General features: G+C 42.9%; 1 protein-coding gene across 12 annotated transcripts; it reads left to right on the forward strand.

Moving 5' to 3' along the window:
• The first annotated feature begins 4831 nt into the window (after nucleotides 1–4831).
• Nucleotides 4832–20130, forward strand: LOC125514527 (uncharacterized). Of its 12 annotated transcripts, none has more exons than XM_087523022.1 (4): nucleotides 4868–5371; nucleotides 5914–6001; nucleotides 8463–8522; nucleotides 9509–12998. In XM_087523022.1, exon 4 carries the CDS (start codon nucleotides 10131–10133, stop codon nucleotides 12990–12992), a length of 2862 nt encoding a protein of 953 aa, XP_087379148.1. In that variant the 5' UTR covers nucleotides 4868–5371; nucleotides 5914–6001; nucleotides 8463–8522; nucleotides 9509–10130; the 3' UTR covers nucleotides 12993–12998. The 12 variants fall into 12 exon arrangements, 6 of the variants coding, with proteins under 6 accessions (XP_087379148.1, XP_087379152.1, XP_087379143.1 ...); XM_087523011.1 differs by having other exon boundaries at nucleotides 4872–5371; nucleotides 5927–6001; XR_015603409.1 differs by lacking the exons at nucleotides 8463–8522; nucleotides 9509–12998 and adding exons at nucleotides 16070–16129; nucleotides 17116–17501 and having other exon boundaries at nucleotides 4917–5371.
• Nucleotides 20131–21147: the final 1017 nt, after the last annotated feature.

Genomic DNA, 21147 nt, shown 5'->3' on the forward strand with positions numbered 1-21147 from the left:
CATAGTTGTGGCGGTAACTCAGTTTTGGCAAAACGCACCAAATAAATCCAAATTAAAAAATTTCTGCAGTGGCGCGCGTTTAGCTACCCGCCACTGCTCTCCACACACAATTACATACCCCTCCGCGCTGGCCGAACCATCACCAATCTATTTTTCGTTTCCCCTCCCTCCATTTCATTTATCTCAGTCAGCCCTCCTCTCCCCCTTCCACGCCGTCCTGCGCCTCGGCCACCGCCGCCATCCCTCCGACTCGCATTGTCGCAGATTTGTTAGCCGCCCCATCCGCCTCCGCAGCCGCCGCCGGATCTTCTCGCCGTCTTGTCGTTCGCTTCCGACCCACGCTGCCGCCAGATTTGCTCGTCGTCTTGTCATCCGCCTCAACCATAGCCGTCGTCATCCGACACGACCAACGCCGCCTTCCCGCCGTTGTGTCCGCGGCCAGAAAAGCCGCCACCGGTATACTATTTTCGTGTTCTTTTGTGTTACTTTATTTATTTGAAGGGATGGGGTTGCATTGGGGTGTATAATAACCTTTTTGGTATGCACGGAACAACTCCCAACTCAATTTAGGATCAAATGTAGGAACCTCATGGATAAGGATAAGGTAAGGGAATTGATAGAGAAATTCATAGACCTAGGTAGGATAAGTAAATTGATAAAGTGGATAATTTTGTACGGGTACAACTTTTATTTGAATGAAGTGGAAAAATGCGATCTTTTTCTCTAATAGAACAAAAACTAATACCTTATTTGAGTCGGTAAAGATTAGATCTATTATTAAAGTGATTTAGGATCGGTTAGCCTCTACATATGACAAGTGGTGATGATGCTTGCATTTTATTACGTATGACAAGTGCATGGGCTTATCATGTTATTCATAGGGATTTGAAAAGGAGTAACAAAGTTTTGGCGGAATGTTGATTCATTTCCGTTTCACCAAATTTATGTATCTCAATATGTTAACTTCTAAAGCAAAGTTCATGTCGAATTTTGTTTTTGTCACTCAATATAAGTGGAATTGAGTCAAATTTTCTTACATATAACAAGTGCATGTGCTTACCATGTTATTCACAAAGATTTGAAAATGAGTGTCAACATTTTTGTGGAACGTTGATTAACTTCCGTTTTGTCAAATTTCTGGTACTCAATATGTTCAATATTAAGCAAAGGTCATGCCAAATTTTCTCGGACCCTTCTTAGCCGGCACCTCATCTCACTATTACTTTCATAATTTAATATTCATGTCAACCATTTAACATTAATAAGTGCTTCAAAATTATTATTAGGGATCATGAGGCGTAAGATCTTCCAGCTCTGCAAAAATCCATGTATGGACAGTATTGAAACTACAGTGCAGTTCGAGGTCTTCTTGAGGAAGTGATTTCAAAAATCAGTGGTAACCGTCTTTAACTTCAATTTGTATTCAATTCTAATCAATTGTTTAATTGTTTTACTGACTTTATTGTTGACTATTAACTATCGCATAGTGTATCCCATGCAACATAAGGGTTGACTTCAACAATTTATGCAATAAGGTTATGTACTATGAGGATGATCACGGGCGCACATTCGAACTGTACGTGCGTTAACGAAAGGATAGAACCATCATATATAGCGTTGGATATGGGAGCAGTACATTTCACAGAATAATTTTAGAGGAGGAGAGTACATAGCCTTTTCCTAAAAAGGAGAGGTCAACAGGTTAAGGACATTGTATTTCAACAACGATGACGATGACAATGACCAAGATGACGAGGACAAGCAAGATGACCAGGATGATGGAACAACCAAGATGGAGATGAGGGCAACCAAGATGAAGATGAGGACAACCAAGATGAAGATGATGATCCATTCCTTTCTGCAATTTTCTCTCAAAGAATGAAGAAGCTTACTCAGGATGAGAACATGAATGTCACCGCGATGTTACCATCCAGTTTGTCCTTCTTGGGGAAGCCCTTTGTGCACCGTTTAACTAAAACCAGCATCGTCAAAAAAGTCATGGTGAGGTGTTTTGTATTCTTTCATCTTTTTTTGGGTCATAACCAAGTATGGTGAGATGTCTAACATTGCGTGCTTTCTATTTGCTCTTAATGATGGGGAGTTCAGAAGTTACCTATGAAGATGTTTTTCGGAGTGGACATCCCTGCCATCGGCACTGCTGGAGTACGCCATGGACCAACATGGCATGTCACAAACGTCCAGTACAAGATGGAATCGGATGGGTGCATATCATTCTATGAGTCCGGCTGGCGGGAGTTCATGACAGGAAAGAGAGAACTAAGGGTGGACACCCTTGTGATAATCACCATAAGGAAGAGCAATCGCAATGACTCTCATATGATGGTTGTCGTTGACCATGTTTAAAACTAAGGTCTACTAAGTCATGAATATACCAGCCGATGAACTGTTAATTAGTTAATTAATTAGTATGTTAATATGGATGTGATACACTGATGTTTGTTTCTTAAGTTGAACAACTTTGAAGTGTTACTGAATTATTTGAGCATTTGTTTTCAAAATGAATTCATTCCGCTTTAGTTATATTAAGAATCATATGATTACGCCTTTTGCGCGATATGCCAATATTCAAAATGAATATACCCACTGAATTCCCTCCTCATAATCCAAACCATAGCTCACAAAGGCCGGGAAGTCATACGAGAGTAAGAGACCACCCCTTGGTCAGCCCGAATAAGACCGCAAATGAGAGGAGAAGAGTTAAACACCAACACCGAAGAGCGATGAGAGAAGAGACAAACCCTAGCGAGAGGGAAAAGGCGATACCAATGACTGCTTATTTTTTCATCGCTCGACTAAGCTTGTCTGATAATCGGGGAGCTCCTAATTGACACCTTGACTGGCCGACCCATTAGCGTGCACGCCCGTTCGCCCCTGCTGGTACTATAGCGCAACCCCTGGTCAGCCCGAACAAGACCCCAGATGGGAGGAGAAAAGATAAACTAAAACCTCGGCGGAGCAACGAGAGAAGAGACAAAACCTGGAGAGAGGGAAAAGGCGACACCAACGACTACTTTTTTTTGGTGTTGTTCGACTGAGCTTGCATTACAATCGGTGAGCTCCTCTTTGACGCCTCGATTGGGCCGACCCGTTGGCGTGCACGCCCGTTCTCCCTGCTCGTAGTGTAGCGCAACAACAATTCACAAAAAGCAGTGAACGCACAAGGATTCAAACTATAGACCTCTCACTGGTTAAGGAGTGTTGCTAGCCAAAGTTTGAAATTTCAAAATTTTGCTCATGCTATTCAAAAAATGTTCTCTTTTTCAAACATTATTTGTCTTTTAAAAAATTGTTCATGGTTTCTAGGAAATGTTCAACAAAAATTTGAACCACGTGAATAAATTTTGAAATGCATGAACAAAATTTTAAAAATGTGATCATTTTTAATTGTGTTTTTTATTATAATTTTTTGAAATTGAAAACAATCTTTACAATTCTAAAATAAATTTAAAAATATTGAACATATTAAAAAATGAAGATTTTTTGAAATCACTCTTTTTAAAAAGTGATCAAATTAAAAAATACGACACCATCATCCTATAGGAAATTCCTTACAATTGGTCGTCCTCTGTGGTTGTCGCTTGGCTGGGCCTGCGATCTACTTGGACCTTCTCTCGTGTCTAGCTGTTGTACATTGGCCCGGTTTTCCGCTAGGTCGATTTTCTGTAAAAGAAACCGTCGAAGCCCACAACGCAGGATTCTCAAAAGAAAAAAAAGCCCCCAACGCAGGCGGCAGCCATTGATCCCCTCCTTCCTCCGCCGCCACGAACTCCTACTCCGACACGAACTCTGCTCAAGCCCGCTCCCATGATTCCCGTCATCGACATGGACTCTTTGCCCGGTCCGCAAGCCCAAGGCACCACCTGTTAGAAATATGAGCAATTTATCAAATAATTTTATTAATAGAAATACTAGATAAAACATAACTAATATAATAGGGATAAAACAAGTCATGCGTTCTGACAGAGAGAAGGTAAATAGCTTCTGCATATATGAACCGTAGCTTATCATATCTAAAGCAGACAGTATAACAAGTAGCATATATGAAGTAGAACCTATCATGTGTAGGACAAGGACTAGAACAAGGAACTGCGGCGGAACTTTTGACAGGAAAGACAAAAATACGTATGGTACAGCAGCAGCAGAAGCGCTAGACTTGGGGTCGGTGTCCTCGCCTGCCATGTCGTCAAGGAGGTTGTGGACGTCGAGGAAGTAGTCGTCGGCGACCGGATCGTCCGTGATGAAGCAGCCAGTAGTCGCGCTGAGCGCTCCCTAAAAACCTTATCACCATTTTCCCGTACAAGACTCAAAAGATGCGGTTTCGAAGGACTACTATCCCGGTCTGCGGTGCACGCCGCAAGACGGGATGGGGAAGAACGTAGCAGCAGCGCAATGGTCAAAACTTTGTGGCAAGAGGAAGAGGAGATTCTGTTGTGTCTCTCTGGAGAGGAGCGACCTCTCTTATATAGGCACAGGAGAAGGACGCGAAGAGACTGCGGCAGGAGGTGAAGCAACGAAGGGAGACGAAGCGAACAGGCAGCGACCGAAGAGGCGTGCCGTTCGAATTCAGTGTCCACTACAGAAAACATTTCAACTCCCACATGACCTTTCGTATACCCGTAGTGCGTGGCAAAAATTTAGATATTGGATTGGCTCATTCCCGCAACCCGCATCGAGGCGTAGCGAGGCGGGCGACGGAGGAGGAGCGCGCGTGGATATTTTTTTGTTCTCATGCTCGTACAAGTGGGGAAAAAACCTCCCTTATAAGGAGATCCAACTCTCACTAAACTAACAATATGGGTCTAAACTTTAGTAGTATCCCTTGCCTTGCATAAATGGGCTAAGTGAGCTTCTAAGATTTATTAAGAATTTCTTAAATAGTTATTGGACTGCCCAAAATAGAATAAATTCCAGCACCACGTACAGAAAGGACTCGAGTCCCTAGATCGAAATCCCAGATCAGATCGGATCGTGGCGGCCGGCGGCCGGCGGCGCCACGATAGGTTGCCGGCCTGCAGTCCTCCTCACGGGACAAGCTGCGTTCGCGGTGCGCTCTCGCTGCCCGCCGGCTTCGACGGTGTGGGCCGGGGCGCCGCCCTTCCGCAGATCCGCAATTGAGTCGTGCGTCCGGTCTGCCGCCTCCCCTCGACGTCCACGGCTCTGTGCTCTTCCGTGTTCTCTCCTAGCGCAGGCTGCAGGGGCGCTACGCCGCTATCTTCCGGCTCCTCATACAAGAGCGATGGACAAACTGAGCCCTGTGGGAAACAATTGCATCAGCTCAGCGACGTCCAGCGTTTCTCCTCTCTACGTTTCTTTGCACGCCTCATCTCCAAGCACGAAGCCACGGCGAAATGTAAGTTCCATCATCATTGCTCTGTTTTCTTGGTCATGACTTGATTCCCTCTTTTGCTCTAAATATTCTGATTACTGCATGCCATTGCTCTAAATTTCTTGATTGTTGCATGCCGCTGGAGTTGCTGTGTATGAGTAGTGAACCATAATACATGTATGTTATGCCTCCCACATGTTTGACGTAATGCCCGACCGAATTGCGCACACAAAATTCGATGGGAACATAAAGCAGCATGGCTTCCAGCTGTCAATCTTCGAGTTTCTATAAATTTTAAGCCCAATGGTCCTCTATGTCCCTGTTTCTTACCTCCTCATGCACCGAGCTGATCAAGAAGCAGCACCGAAGTCCCCCTGATGTTCCATCTCCCCCATTTGTGTGCCTCCCATCTTTCCATGTTTGTCTCTCCATCTCTTTGACAAAATTAACAAGAACTAGTCCTCTCTATCTTTCTTTCTCTACATAAGGTCTAGTACACTATTGAAGGATACATGTCTTGACGGAGAGATAAAACTCACATTATGTGTTGTAATTCAAATTATTAGTTATTTTTATTAGGTGGGTCATCAGCCTAAGGCAACAAGCCAAGAATCATGAGGGGAGGGAATTTGACATCATAAATGACTATCTCTAGTAAGACCTTTTTCCTTATATGTTTTTTGTCAATTATATTTCAACCTGCACCTTTCAAATATTATTTCTCTGTGTCCTTACTCCTTGTACTAAGTCTACAAAAACAAAATACAGAAATAGCAAATCTAAGTATGCTCTAGATATTTAACATGTGAGACAATAGGTGAAAAACACCAGCAAAGCATCATTCTGGAAAGAAGATATCAACATTGGGATTTGAATCTTTCACATTTTATCACAAAGAAAGACAGCTAAAAACTCACTTCCAATGGATGTGGCACAAACGAAAGGAACCAAGCAGGACTGAGTGCAAGTCTTGTATTCTTCATCTGCATATATTAATAATGTAGGGTCTATGTACAGTTTATTACACTCTGACTATCTTGTATGGACAAAAATAATCATGATTCAGATCTTTTTATATAATAATTAGCGTGTGAATTTTCTTGGGGTTGGCAGTTAGTATAGGTATATATCCGATAAGGATTAGGGTGCAAGTGATGCAAATTCACATGAAGTTTATTATACAATGCAAGCAAACAATTGTATAGACTCACAAAATAATGGAACCTTTTGTTCTTCAGGCAAGCTGGAATGTTCTTGCATCACCAGTGAATGTGCTGCTACCCATAATATTGATTTTAATTTTAAAATAAATAAGTAGACATCAAAATAAACTCATAAAATAATAGCACGGCAATACCACAATTGAGTACGCTAGATGGTCTCTCCTAAAATAATTTTGTGATATTTAAATGAGCTAAATAATGAGTTTCACATATCTCTCTCAGTCTCTTGGTCAGAAATAGTTCTGTAATTTACAAGTCATGATAAACCCAGAACATGATAAATCAAAAATAACATTTATCTTACAAATGTGAACCATCTTTCATATTGTAGTAGTCAAACTTACATCTTTTTTACTGCATGTTTCGTAGTAGGACATCTATTTACGAAATGGAAGGTAGCATACTTGTGGCTGCACAAATTATATTGTTTACATCGAGCTAGTTTTTTTGCTGCATATTTGGTATTAGGACATGTGTTTATGAAACGGAAGGTAGCATACTTGTGTCTGCACAAGCAATTATATTGTTTACATCGAGCTAAAAGAATGACGGAAAAAATATTTACTTGCTAGACTAAAAGTGTAACATCCCAAATTTGCAATTTGGAATGTTATACGCTAGATCATCATGCATATCATATTTTCATGCATTTTAGTTGATCCTAGAAATTTCACGCAACTCAAGGACCTTCGGAGAGAGTCGGAGATTTCATTATTTTCATATTTGAGAGTTTTCTCAAAATTGAAAAGAGGATCATTTGATTTATTTATTTCATCTTCAATTATTTTTCCAATATCAAAATATGAGAGAGGGAATAATATGACTTTCCCAAATTTAGGAAAAATGAAGATTTAATGAATAGATCAAATTTTGGTTTTTTCGGAGTTTTATTTGCATTTTATTTGGATAGGGAAAAATGCGCGTTTTCAAAAATTGCATCTAGGTCCGGAGAAAAGTTCATTTTGTTCGGCTCATTTTTAGGAGTCGGGGAAAATTTACTTTAGGTTTTTCGGAGTTCGTTTAGTTTAGTTTTCTTTTGTTTTTTGCGCGCGTAACCGTTTAAAAAAAAGGAGAGCCAACGCCCGCCTGGGCCAAGGGCCCAGCCGGCCGGCCCAGCCGCCCCGTGCGCCAGGCGCAGCCGCCAGCCCCGCCGCCTGCCTTGCGCCGCCCTAGGCCGAGTCCTAGTAGGACTCTAACCCCCCCCCCTCTTGCTTGCCCCCTCCCCCAAGAACCCCCCCCCCCCACCACCTATATAAATACCCCCATAACCCCCCTCTCTCCCCACACCACCCCTAACCCCAAGCCGCCGCCGCTGGAGGTAGCCCCGCGCCGCGCCTCTTTTTCTTTCCCCGGTTCGGTTTTTCTTAAAAGAACCGTTCCGTTTCTTTTCCGTTTTTCTTTCCGGTTTTTCTTTTCGGTTTCTTTTCCGAGAACCCTAGATCGGTTTTCGTTCTTCTTTCGGACCGTTCGTCTCAACGAACGTGAGCACCGATTTTTTTCCGGTTAACGACGCCCGTTCGTTTAACCGTTCGTCTCTTTCTTTTCGTCGGATTTATTCCGCGATCGCGATACCAGATCCGATCTTCGTTCTAGTCTTTCTTCCCGCTCGTTTATCGAAATCAGGTGATTCAAGCGCCTGGAGTTTCGTTTCGAAACCGCCGTTCCGTCTAATCAACTTGAACAAGCCTTTGCTACAGTAAAATTTGACCTAGTTTCAACCTGCTAGAACCGAGTTGTTTTCTTCCGCCGTTTGTTTTCCGTTTCTTTGTTCGGTTCTTTCTTTCGTTGCAACCGGAGTTCTTAAGTTGAACTCTCTGGTTCGTTCCCTTGTTCGAGTTTTACCTGTGCATTAGATGAGTACTTATTGTGTGCTTGTTGTTTGTCTGTGATAGATCACTCGGATTGCGCCGCTTGTTACTTCGAAACCCTAGGTCTCGCGGATCAGCAGCAAGGCAAGTAACACTTTGATCATACCTTTTCTACAACCCATGTTTTATTGCATTAGATCAATCCTCTCACAGTGCATGATTAGGATCTAATTAAATTGTGGGATGGGAAGTAGATGAGGTAGTACCTATTACCTGTATTATTATCAAACCTTTGGGAGTTATTTGTACGTTTTCTTATTATGCCATGCTATGCTAGTAGACGTGGATTGGGTGAGTGATATCCATGACAGATGTGAGATTGATAATTAAGGGTTTATCTAAGGTGGCAACTTAAACACACATCTGGGTGGATTGAGGCACCTGATGTCTATCAGGACTTGCCTGTTTTTATTTCGGACCGCCACCCAGGCTCAAAGGGATCATAAGATCATTCATCCTAGTAACTTCCGTGTGCAGCCACAAGCCATTATGGGCTCTGGCATAGTTGACTAAGTCGTGCGAACTCTTACGGGTAGACTAGCAGATGTAGGGGAAAGTAGGTGTACCGGTCTACCCACATGTAAGGTGCTAGCGCTTCTGAAAGACTGTGTCTCGGTCATCCGTCTTCTCAAACACCCTGTAGTGCGAGAAACCAAACGGAGGCGATCGAGTCTTGTGGGGAAAAGTGCGCAAACCTCTGCAGAGTGTATAAACTAATCATGGTTAGCCGTGTCCCCGGTTATGGACAACTTGAGTATCTAGTACTTGAATATCATGTGAATCTCATCATGTTACTTCTAATTAATGTTGTTGGGTTTTAATTGTTCACTTAATTGGGATCGGAATGCTGTCAACCATTCTCGATGTTTAACAACTACCATGATAGTTAAATAAATTTATTCCTTTGCAGTAGGGAAAAACTGGCTTTACGCAAAACTGTAACCATAGAGCTTTCCACCAGCCATATATGCATATAGTATAGCTGTTTCATTCCATTACTCTTTATGTGTTACATTGCCAGCATATTCCATGTGCTGACCCGTTTTCGGGCTGCAACCTTCATGTTGCAGACTTTTCAAACGACGAGCAATGTGCTTTTAGGTCGTGGTTCTATACTCAGTGATGCCGTTGGAGTTGATGGACCCATTTATCTTCCGAGTCTTCCGCTGTTATCGTTATTAGATGGCCATAAGCCATATTTATTGTAATAAGTTCTCTTTGAGACAACGATGTAATAAGTGTGTGATTGCCACTCTGCTATAAATCCTTCGATGTACTGTGTGGTGTCAGCATTACTGATCCAGGAATGACACCGAAGCACAGTAGACTTGATCCATTCGGGTCGGGTCGCTACAGAGATGGTATCAGAGCACACGCTGACTGTAGGACACGACCACTAAGTTAAAGCCATAGATCACCATTCTCTCCTCATCTTTTCTACTCTTTTAGGATGACGAACGCGAAGATTAAGTACGCTCAACCGGATGAAGGCACACCATTTGGATTTCACCTGAAGGAAATCACCAAGTACCTGAACATTGGATTACCAAGCTTCAGGGAACCTTCAACGCCACTCTGCCTGAAGAGGAGCGCTGGAAGATTCAAGCTCACGTTCCGGGAAGGACATTCGCGCCAATCATGAAGCCTATAGATAGTGTTTTCAATGCACCAACCTAGAGTCTGGGAAGGAGCATGGCAGCTCATATCACCATGAGACGCATTGGGGAAGTTTATCAAGAAGACCTCAAGGATACTATCTACCAGATTTGCGGACGCCGAGACGAACAATGGGAGTTAGTCAGCACCAAGAAGGATAGATCCATTGCATCTTTCATCCAGGAGTTAAACCAGCACATTCGACGCCACGAGAACCAGATGTGCAATGATATGATAGAGTTGAAGAATGCAAATGCAAGGATCATCAAGCTAGAAGGAGAACTGAAATCTACACGCAAGGACTACATGGACGAGATCGTAGCTCTAGCAAGACACAATGGCGATCTTAAGCAGGAGATTGAAGAACTCAAGAGGAAGTTAGCATCCAAGGAGGAAGACGAGTACGTCGCATGTCCGGACAACTACATCATCATCGACGACACCGATTCGGATCCAAGTGAACCCGACTTTGAAGACGAAGCTGGAGCAGATGGTAGGACTGCCCATGTTTCAGCAAGAGCTATCGACGACACCAACACTGTCACATGGGATCAGTTTCAGCAAGCCTTCCGCACTGCCCATGTTTCAGCAGGAGCTATGGCCATGAAGAAGCGTGAGTTTCGCAACTTACGCCAAGGAGGAAGGACAGTTGGCCAGTACGTTGACGATTTCAGCAAGTTAGCATGTTATGCCCCAGATGACGTTGCTACGGATGCAGCTAAGCAGGAGAAGTTTCTGAAAGGACTGAATGATGAACTAAGCATGCAGCTGATGATAGCGAGTTTCAACAACTACCAGGAGTTGGTAGATCGTGCCATCATGATTGAAGGAAAGAAACAACAGATTGAGAACCGTAAGAGGAAGTATGGACAGGGGAAGTATAACTCTGGAGCCCAGCAGAAGCCTCGATTTGCCCCTAAACCGGGATTTCAGTTTCAGCATACCCATGGAGGAGGTAGTTCGCACAACCATAATGGCCACAAGAATGGTAATGGGAATGGAGGAAGCAACGGCCAGAACCGTACCACCCCATCGACCCCAACCAAGAGAGATCTGAGTCAAGTCACTTGTTTCAAGCGTTCCAAGACCGGACATTATGCCAATGAAAGTCCCGAAGGCCAGAATGGAAATGGCAATGGAAGCTCTGGAAAGAAGCCGAACCCTTTCAATAAAGGACAGGTGAACCACGTCAATGTGGAGGAGGTTGAAGATCAGCCTGATGCAGTAATCGATAAGTTTTTGGTTAAGACATTTACCGCACTCGTTCTTTTTAATACTGGTGCATTGCATTCATACATATCAAGGGGATTTGTGGAAAAATATAGCCTGCCCACTAGGATTCTTAAAACGCCTATGCTAGTAAGCTCGCCAGGAGCAGAGTACATGGCCAGACAAGGATGTTTCCAAGTGCCATTAAGTATAGGAAGGCATGTTTTCCTAACGGATTTAATTATTCTGGAGTCCCAAGGTCTGGATGTGATTCTTGGTATGGATTGGCTGTCGATGTATGGAGGAAACATCGATTGCGCCAGTAAGACAATTTTGCTTACCACACCAGAAGGAAGAAGGATCAAGTATGTATCCCGGCATGTGCCAAACAGGACACAAGTAAACTGCCTAATAGGAGTTGTGCAAGAAGAAGTACCAGTGGTAAAGGATTTTCCTGATGTATTTCCTGAGGAATTACCAGGCATGCCACCAGATAGAGACATTGAGTTTTTGATTGAGTTATTGCCAGGTACAGGCCCAATATCGAAGCAACCGTACCGGATGCCAGCAAAGGATTTGGTGGAAATTAAGAATCAGATTAAGGAGTTATTGGATAAAGGTTACATTCGCCCAAGTTCTTCGCCTTGGGGATCACCCGTACTTCTAGTGGAAAAGAAGGATGGATCATTAAGGATGGTTGTTGATTATCGAGGATTGAATGAAGTAACCATCAAGAATAAGTACCCACTGCCAATGATTAATGATCTGTTTGATCGTTTGCAAGGAGCTAAAGTGTTTTCCAAGATCGATTTGCGATCAGGGTACCATCAGTTGAAGATTCGAGAGCAGGACATACCTAAGACATCATTCACCACAAGATATGGACTGTATGAGTATATCGTTATGTCATTTGGATTGACTAACGCACCTGCCTATTTTATGAACCTGATGAACAAAGTGTTTATGGAGTTTTTTGATAAGTTCGTCGTAGTGTTCATTGATGACATTCTGGTTTATTCAAAGAATGAAGAGGAGCATAAGGAACATTTGCGTTTGGTTTTGGAGAAGCTAAGGGAACATCAGTTATATGCCAAGTTCAGCAAATGTGAATTTTGGTTAAAGGAAGTTGGATTTCTTGGACACGTTATATCCGGAGAAGGTATAGCAGTTGACCCCACTAAGGTTGAGACCGTAACCGAATGGGAATCACCAACGACAGTTGGAGAGATCCGGAGTTTTCTTGGACTCGCAGGATACTATCGGAGATTCATTGAGAACTTTTCAAAGATTGCAAAGCCTATGACTGAATTGTTGAAGAAGGATACTAAGTTCAATTGGACTGAGGAATGTGAGGCTAGTTTCCAGGAGTTGAAGAAACGCTTGGTTACCTCACCAGTATTGATTTTGCCAGATCAGACCAAGGATTATGAGGTGTATTGTGACGCTTCACGTCGAGGACTTGGAGCAGTGCTTATGCAGGAAGGAAGAGTTGTTTCGTATGCTTCACGACAACTGAAGCCTCATGAGTTGAATTATACCATGCATGATTTGGAGTTAGCAGCCGTGGTGCATGCATTAAAAACATGGAGACATTTCCTCATTGGAAATCATTGTGAGGTGTACACGGATCACAAGAGTTTGAAGTACATTTTCACGCAGAAGGAGTTGAACCTCAGACAAAGGAGATAGTTGAAGCTCATCAAGGATTATGACATGAGATTGCATTACCATCCCGGAAAAGCTAATTTGGTAGCTGATGCATTGAGCCGTAAGAGCCATGTCAATACATTAATGACGGGAGAAGTACCAAAGGAGTTAGCAGAAAACCTTCGTGAGCTATGTTTGGAAATAGTTCCGAGAGGCTATGTAGCAGCATTGGAGATTCAGTCAACATTGATGGATAAAATCAGAGAAGCTCAGAAATCTGACAAGGAGATTGCTGCTATAAAAGAGAAATTGAGCGAAGGAAAAGCAAAGGGATTTCGTGAGGATGAGCACGATACCCTATGGTTTGAGGACCGTGTTTATGTGCCAAATGACCCGGAGATCAGGAAGTTGATTTTGCACGAGGCACATGATTCACCGTATTCGATTCACCCAGGGAATACCAAGATGTATTTGGATTTGAAGGAAACATTCTGGTGGACCGGAATGAAGAAGGATATTGTAGCATATGTAGCAGTTTGTGACGTATGTGAGAGAGTAAAGGCAGAGCATCAGAAGCCAGCAGGATTGTTACAACCATTGCCGATACCCGAATGGAAGTGGGATAAGATAGGCATGGATTTTATCACAGGACTACCCAGGACGAAAGCAGGCTATGACTCGATATGGGTAGTAGTTGATCGCTTGACAAAGGTAGCACATTTCATTCCAGTTAAGACCACTTACACCAGTGCTAAGTTGGCAAAGATATACATGACTAGGATCATTTGTTTGCATGGAGTTCCGAGGAGTATCGTATCAGATAGAGGAACCCAGTTTACCTCAAAATTTTGGAATCAGTTGCATGAAACTTTAGGAACCATACTAGAGTTCAGCACAGCTTTTCATCCGCAGACAGATGGACAGACCGAGAGAGTCAATCAGATTTTGCAAGATATGCTGAGAGCTTGTGCACTAGATTATGGATCTAGCTGGGGCGATAACTTGCCGTATGCGGAGTTTTCTTATAACAACAGTTACCAAACCAGTTTGAAGATGGCACCTTTCGAAGCTTTATACGGAAGGAGGTGCAGGACACCATTGTCATGGGACGAAGTTGGAGACCGTCAATTCTTTGGACCAGATTTGATTAAGGAGTCTGAACGGAAAGTTAAGTTGATTCGCGATAGGCTCAAGGTAGCCCAGTCCAGGCAGAAGAGCTACGCAGATTCTAAATGCAAGGAGACAGTCTACGAAACCGGAGACAGAGTTTACCTTCGAGTATCCCCACTTCAAGGAGTTAAGCGCTTTGGAGTTAAGGGAAAATTAGCACCGCGTTTCGTTGGACCGTATAAGATCTTGCAACGTATGGGAGAAGTCGCTTATAATTTGGAATTACCAGAGGGACTGTCAGGAGTTCATGATGTATTCCATGTTTCTCAGCTGAAGAAATGTCATGCCAAGATGGCGGAGATACCGCTAAGAGATACAGTACCGCTTGAAGCGATTCAGTTGGAGGATGACTTAACATATGAGGAGAAACCAGTCAAGATTCTCGATTATGCCAGCAGAGTTACCCGCAGCAAGGTTATCAAGTTTTGCAAAGTTCAGTGGAACCGCCACTCAAGGATGAAGCCACCTGGGAAAGAGAAGAAGATTTGCTCAAGGACCACCCTCACCTATTTTCTAGCCAACCCGAATCTCGAGGGCGAGATTCATCTTAAGGGGGTAGGTTTGTAACATCCTAAATTTGCAATTTGGAATGTTATACACTAGATCATCATGTATATCATATTCTCATGCATTTTAGTTGATCCTAGAAATTTCACGCAACTCAAGGACCTTCGGAGAGAGTCGGAGATTTCGTTATTTTCATATTTGAGAGTTTTCTCAAAATTGAAAAGAGGATCATTTGATTTATTTATTTCATCTTCAATTATTTTTCCAATATCAAAAAATGAAAGAGGAAATAATATGACTTTCCCAAATTTAGGAAAAATAAAGATTTAATAAATAGATCAAATTTTGGTTTTTCCCTAGTTTTATTTGCATTTTATTTGGATAGGAAAAATGCGCGTTTTCAAAAATTGCATCTAGGTCCGGAGGAAAGTTCATTTTGTTCGGCTCATTTTTAGGAGTCAGGAAAAATTTACTTTAGGTTTTTCGGAGTTCGTTTAGTTTTCTTTTCTTTTGTTTTCTGCGCACGTAACCGTTTAAAAAAAAAAGGAGAGCCAGCGCCCGCCTGGGCCAAGGGCCCAGCCGGCCGGCCCAGCCGCCCCGTGCGCCAGGCGCAGCCGCCAGCCCCGCCGCCTGCCTTGCGCCTCCCTAGGCCGAGTCCTAGTAGGACTCTAACCCCCCCCTCTTGCTTGCCCCCTCCCCCAAGAAACCCCCCACCTATATAAATACCCCCATAACCCCCCTCTCTCCCCACACCACCCCAAACCCCAAGCCGCCGCCGCATATAGCCGCCGCCGCCTATAGCCGCCGCCGCCTTAAGCCGCCGCCGCCGCCTCTTAAAAGCCACCCCAAACCCCAAACCCCAAGCCGCCGCCGCCGCCGTCGCGCCTCTTTTTCTTTCCCCGGTTCGGTTTTTCTTAAAAGAACCGTTCCGTTTCTTTTCCGTTTTTCTTTCCGGTTTTTCTTTTCGGTTTCTTTTCCGAGAACCCTAGATCGGTTTTCGTTCTTCTTCTGGACCGTTCATCTCAACGAACGTGATCACCGATTTTTTTTCGGTTAACGACGCCCGTTCGTTTAACCGTTCGTCTCTTTCTTTTCGTCGGATTTATTCCGCGATCGCGATACCAGATCCGATCTTCGTTCTAGTCTTTCTTCCCGCTCGTTTATCGAAATCAGGTGATTCAAGCGCCTGGAGTTTCGTTTCGAAACCGCCGTTCCGTCTAATCAACTTGAACAAGCCTTTGCTACAGTAAAATTTGACCTAGTTTCAACCTGCTAGAACCGAGTTGTTTTCTTCCGCCGTTTGTTTTCCGTTTCTTTGTTCGGTTCTTTCTTTCGTTGCAACCGGAGTTCTTAAGTTGAACTCTCTGGTTCGTTCCCTTGTTCGAGTTTTACCTGTGCATTAGATGAGTACTTACTGTGTGCTTGTTGTTTGTCTGTGATAGATCACCCGGATTGCGCCGCTTGTTACTTCGAAACCCTAGGTCTCGCGGATCAGCAGCAAGGCAAGTAACACTTTGATCATACCTTTTCTACAACCCATGTTTTATTGCATTAGATCAATCCTCTCACAGTGCATGATTAGGATCTAATTAAATTGTGGGATGGGAAGTAGATGAGGTAGTACCTATTACCTGTATTATTATCAAACCTTTGGGAGTTATTTGTACGTTTTCTTATTATGCCATGCTATGCTAGTAGACGTGGATTGGGTGAGTGATATCCATGACAGATGTGAGATTGATAATTAAGGGTTTATCTAAGGTGGCAACTTAAACACACATCTGGGTGGATTGAGGCACCTGATGTCTATCAGGACTTGCCTGTTTTTATTTCGGACCGCCACCCAGGCTCAAAGGGATCATAAGATCATTCATCCTAGTAACTTCCGTGTGCAGCCACAAGCCATTATGGGCTCTGGCATAGTTGACTAAGTCGTGCGAACTCTTACGGGTAGACTAGCAGATGTAGGGGAAAGTAGGTGTACCGGTCTACCCACATGTAAGGTGCTAGCGCTTCTGAAAGACTGTGTCTCGGTCATCCGTCTTCTCAAACACCCTGTAGTGCGAGAAACCAAACGGAGGCGATCGAGTCTTGTGGGGAAAAGTGCGCAAACCTCTGCAGAGTGTATAAACTAATCATGGTTAGCCGTGTCCCCGGTTATGGACAACTTGAGTATCTAGTACTTGAATATCATGTGAATCTCATCATGTTACTTCTAATTAATGTTGTTGGGTTTTAATTGTTCACTTAATTGGGATCGGAATGCTGTCAACCATTCTCGATGTTTAACAACTACCATGATAGTTAAATAAATTTATTCCTTTGCAGTAGGGAAAAACTGGCTTTACGCAAAACTGTAACCATAGAGCTTTCCATCAGCCATATATGCATATAGTATAGCTGTTTCATTCCATTACTCTCTATGTGTTACATTGCCAGCATATTCCATGTGCTGACCCGTTTTCGGGCTGCAACCTTCATGTTGCAGACTTTTCAAACGACGAGTAAGGTGCTTTTTGGTCGTGGTTCTATACTCAGTGATGCCGTTGGAGTTGATGGACCCATTTATCTTCCGAGTCTTCCGCTGTTATCGTTATTAGATGGCCATAAGCCATATTTATTGTAATAAGTTCTCTTTGAGACAACGATGTAATAAGTGTGTGATTGCCACTCTGCTATAAATCCTTCGATGTACTGTGTGGTGTCAGCATTACTGATCCAGGGATGACACCGGAGCACAGTAGACTTGATCCATTTGGGTCGGGTCGCTACAAAAAGATCGATGGAAAAATATTTCTCGAGTTTATAACTCTTATCAATTTTACCTCGACAAAGAGGCAGATCATAAATTTTGCAACCAACATTTCATTTGCATGGTACTCGGCAATCTGCACCGATGTGAATCCTACATCCCATCAATTGAGTTATTCCACGACAATCTATCTGTGACCATAAAGTCCCGCATTGCTATCTGAACTGTGTGGCTTCTCTCTACCACAAGTGAAATCCACCTCGAATTGCCTATTTTTGGATTGCATTGATGCGCATTGGTTGTAGACACAATCCAGTCTTCTACTAACGAAATATCGAAACAATATAAGTAACTCTATTAATGCACGTAAATACAGAAAAGCAAAATATCTATCAGGCCTACAATGGCGACATGCCTGCAAACTTAATTCTTGAATTTGCATTACTAAGTATAATATATAACTGAAGTTTAACCAAGAAACATTACATCATTGCATTTCTTTACAAAATTAGCCCACTGTTGTGATACAATGCTTATTGTAGTAATTTTTACATTCAACTATGTTATAGAACTGAAGGTGCCTACACTAAATTTCTGCAAGATTTCTAAAGAAAGCAAAAATAAGAAAATATTTTCCCTAAGATTTCTCCAAGAGATGCATACCAGGAGCAAAATTAATATATTGATGTAGATGACTTTAATCTTCATGTAAGGTGGATCAACTGCCATACAGGAGGGTCCAGGTACATGCTCATAAACTTGGCTGATGTTGCCGTGGCTAATCTAGCCTTATTTCTTGGAGAGAATTCCTTATTTAACACTATCTTAAAATCTGCTTCCTTATTTGACACTGGAAAAAAAATTCTTCCCTATTTGACACAATTTCTAAATTTTCTTCCCTATATGACATTTCCGTTCATTTTGAGCCTAAATGACACCTGAAAAGACTCTTTTGCCCCTCATGTGGTATGTGTGTGGGGGGCAATAGCGCACACACACAGCACCAGTGCGAGGGCAGAAGCACACACGCAGCAACACATACACATGCACCAACACACACGCACGCGCACACACACGCAACAACACGTACGCGCACGTGCACACACACACACACATGCAGCAACACACATGCACGCGCACACACATGCAGCAACACACACGCACGCAACACACACACATACACACACACACGCAGGTAGCACATAGGCACGCAACAGCACACACACACGCGCACACGTACACACGCAGTAGCAAACACAGACGCAACGACACACATGCACACACACATGCAGCAGCAGCACACATGTGCGCGTGCACCCACACACACAACAGCACACACGCACGCACACACATACCGCATGAGGGGCAAAATCGTCTTTTCAGGTGTCATTTAGGCTCAAAATGGACGGAAGTGTCGCATAGGGAATAAAATTTAGGACTAGTGTCAAATCGGGAAGAAAAACTTTTCCAGTGTCAAATAAGGAACCATATTTTAAGACAGTGTCAAATAAGGAATTTTCTCTATGTCTTGCTGCCGGTTCTATGAGCAAGAAACCAACAAAACTAAAGTTCATTTTAATATAAAGTTTTAGCTGCAGCCAGAAAGAATTGCCAAGCTCTTGTATGTTTAGTCGGTGGACTTTAAAGAAAAATCATGGATAAATGAAGATGCTAGATCTGGCCATATAGTGCAAGAAACAAATAGTGAGCGAGACAAAAGCTTACTGATGAGAAAATAATACATTGGTATTGAAGACAAATACCAGGGAAGCCTTAACAAATCGACTCTCACCCTTTCGGTGGCCGCCCAAGCAGGGACCATGAGAACTGCAAGAACCTCTCTTGAACCCATGGTGCCTCTGTCCAATACGCTAGAAAGCAGGTAGAGATGAAGGTCGTATGTGACATAGAAGATGGCGAGCTACATCTTGCATCTACAAACGAGGGCGACCTAGGCTCGTGTTCGACACTGCAGTTCTTGGTTGGTGTGTCAGATAGCAACCCAGGCAGCGGTGTGAGGCGGTAACGGCTGGACGCGATAGTAACCCTAGCTGTGGCCGCACTCGCTCTTAACAAGAGAGGCAGAAGAAATCAGATTGGGGCTAGCGAGTCGATGAGCCAGGGAAGAGAGCTCGCGGGTCCACTCATCAACGAGTATTTGTTTGAGAGAGGAGGCGAGGAAGCGACACACGAACATGTGAATTGACGTACCACAACCTACCATCACAACCGCACTCCCCTTTAATAGTAAAGACAGTAGGAATAACAATAGTTTCTTCCTTCAGAGGTTCGTGAGGTTCATGAGCTTGATGAGCTCCATCAGCTCATCAACAAGCGAAGGATTTCTATTGCTGTTTCTTTAAAGACCGTTGGCTAATATCCTTTATTTTCATACCGTGGGATGGTACTTCCAATCGGTACAATGATTGTTGGATTTGATGGAACTACGAGTGGCCTTTTGACATATTTTAGTGTCATTAAGCAGTACTTAGGTCTATGCCTAACAATTCTGCTCTTTTTCTAGGGTCTGGTCTTGGTACTATGTTGATAGCAAGGGTGCAAGGCTCAAGGGAATCAGCCGGTTCTATAGTTCTTTGTATGCTTATGGTATCTTGGATGAGGGGTATGTTTTTCTATACATCTATATGTTGCTTTGCTCAGAGTTCATATTATCTTGAAGTTGCATCCCTTATGTTTGTGCTTTACATTTCAGTTACAAATCCAACATATCAGTTGAGGAAGCTGCTGAGTTAGCATGGTGGGCTTTTATCACACACTATTCTGTGACAGAGCTAGTGGTGGCTGTGTTCCTGGTGGTATGCATTCTGTTTCTTAGTTTCTATCCTGATATTTGTTTTGTTCACTCAATAAGCACGATACAACATGCATGCAGGTTTGTTAAACACCTTGCCATTTATATCTTTCTTTCGAAATCACCTACATAACTGTTTATTTGAGTTACTTATTGGCGAAGTTCAGAGATTTTTCCCCGTCGTGTAATGCACACCCCTAGGTTGGGAATAGAGATTACCATCGAGATGATGGTGATAAATTAACCCACATCAAACGTACATTGTTGTAGAGTATAGAAGGTGTTGTACAGTGTAGACATGGGTCTAGACATCTAGACAAACCTACCTAGAGTTTCTAAAACGGTATAATTATAATGGTACATGTAAATTACATGCGTAGATTTATTCTTTTTGTATCGGCTTTCATGTTAGTAGATTCTAAAATATGGTGTGATGTATAAATAATTATGGTCAACGCTACATTTCTGAAATTGGCAAACATTTTTTGAATTAGCAAACATATTTTTTGAATTTGTGAACATTTATTTAATTCACAAACTCTTTTTTTCAAATTTGCCTTAGATGTTAGTAGATTCTAAGGATATGGTGTGATGTATAAAGAATTATGGTCAATGCTATGTTTAGTGTTTGGGTCATTATTATTTGGAAGCAGGGTAAGAAAAGAAGATTATCATTTGGGCTTGATAGAGTATGATTATATCCCAGTCGGTCATGTTTGCATCAAACGCGTGTCCCACTTTGGAGAAGAATACACCAACCATTTTGGTAGCGGGCCTATAACTCATCTCAACAATTCTGTTTAGGTCTCATTCCGCTAATATGCTAGGCATCATCTCCTTTCCCGTATTTCTTTTAGTCTCACTCCCAAACACTTCACGATCCAACAGAGGGAATGCCAACATCCATGGTGGCATTGTCCCATTCGACCATTCATGCCACTTGAGAGGATGAAGGC

This window comes from Triticum urartu, chromosome 1A, assembly GCF_056163025.1.
Source record: "Triticum urartu cultivar PI428250 chromosome 1A, HENAU_Tu73, whole genome shotgun sequence".
Classification (NCBI taxonomy): domain Eukaryota; kingdom Viridiplantae; phylum Streptophyta; class Magnoliopsida; order Poales; family Poaceae; genus Triticum; species Triticum urartu.

Bases quoted from the DNA above. Each gene is read 5' to 3' on its own strand.
- LOC125514527 (XM_087523022.1), top strand. From the start codon at position 10,131: ATGGCAGCTCATATCACCATGAGACGCATTGGGGAAGTTTATCAAGAA.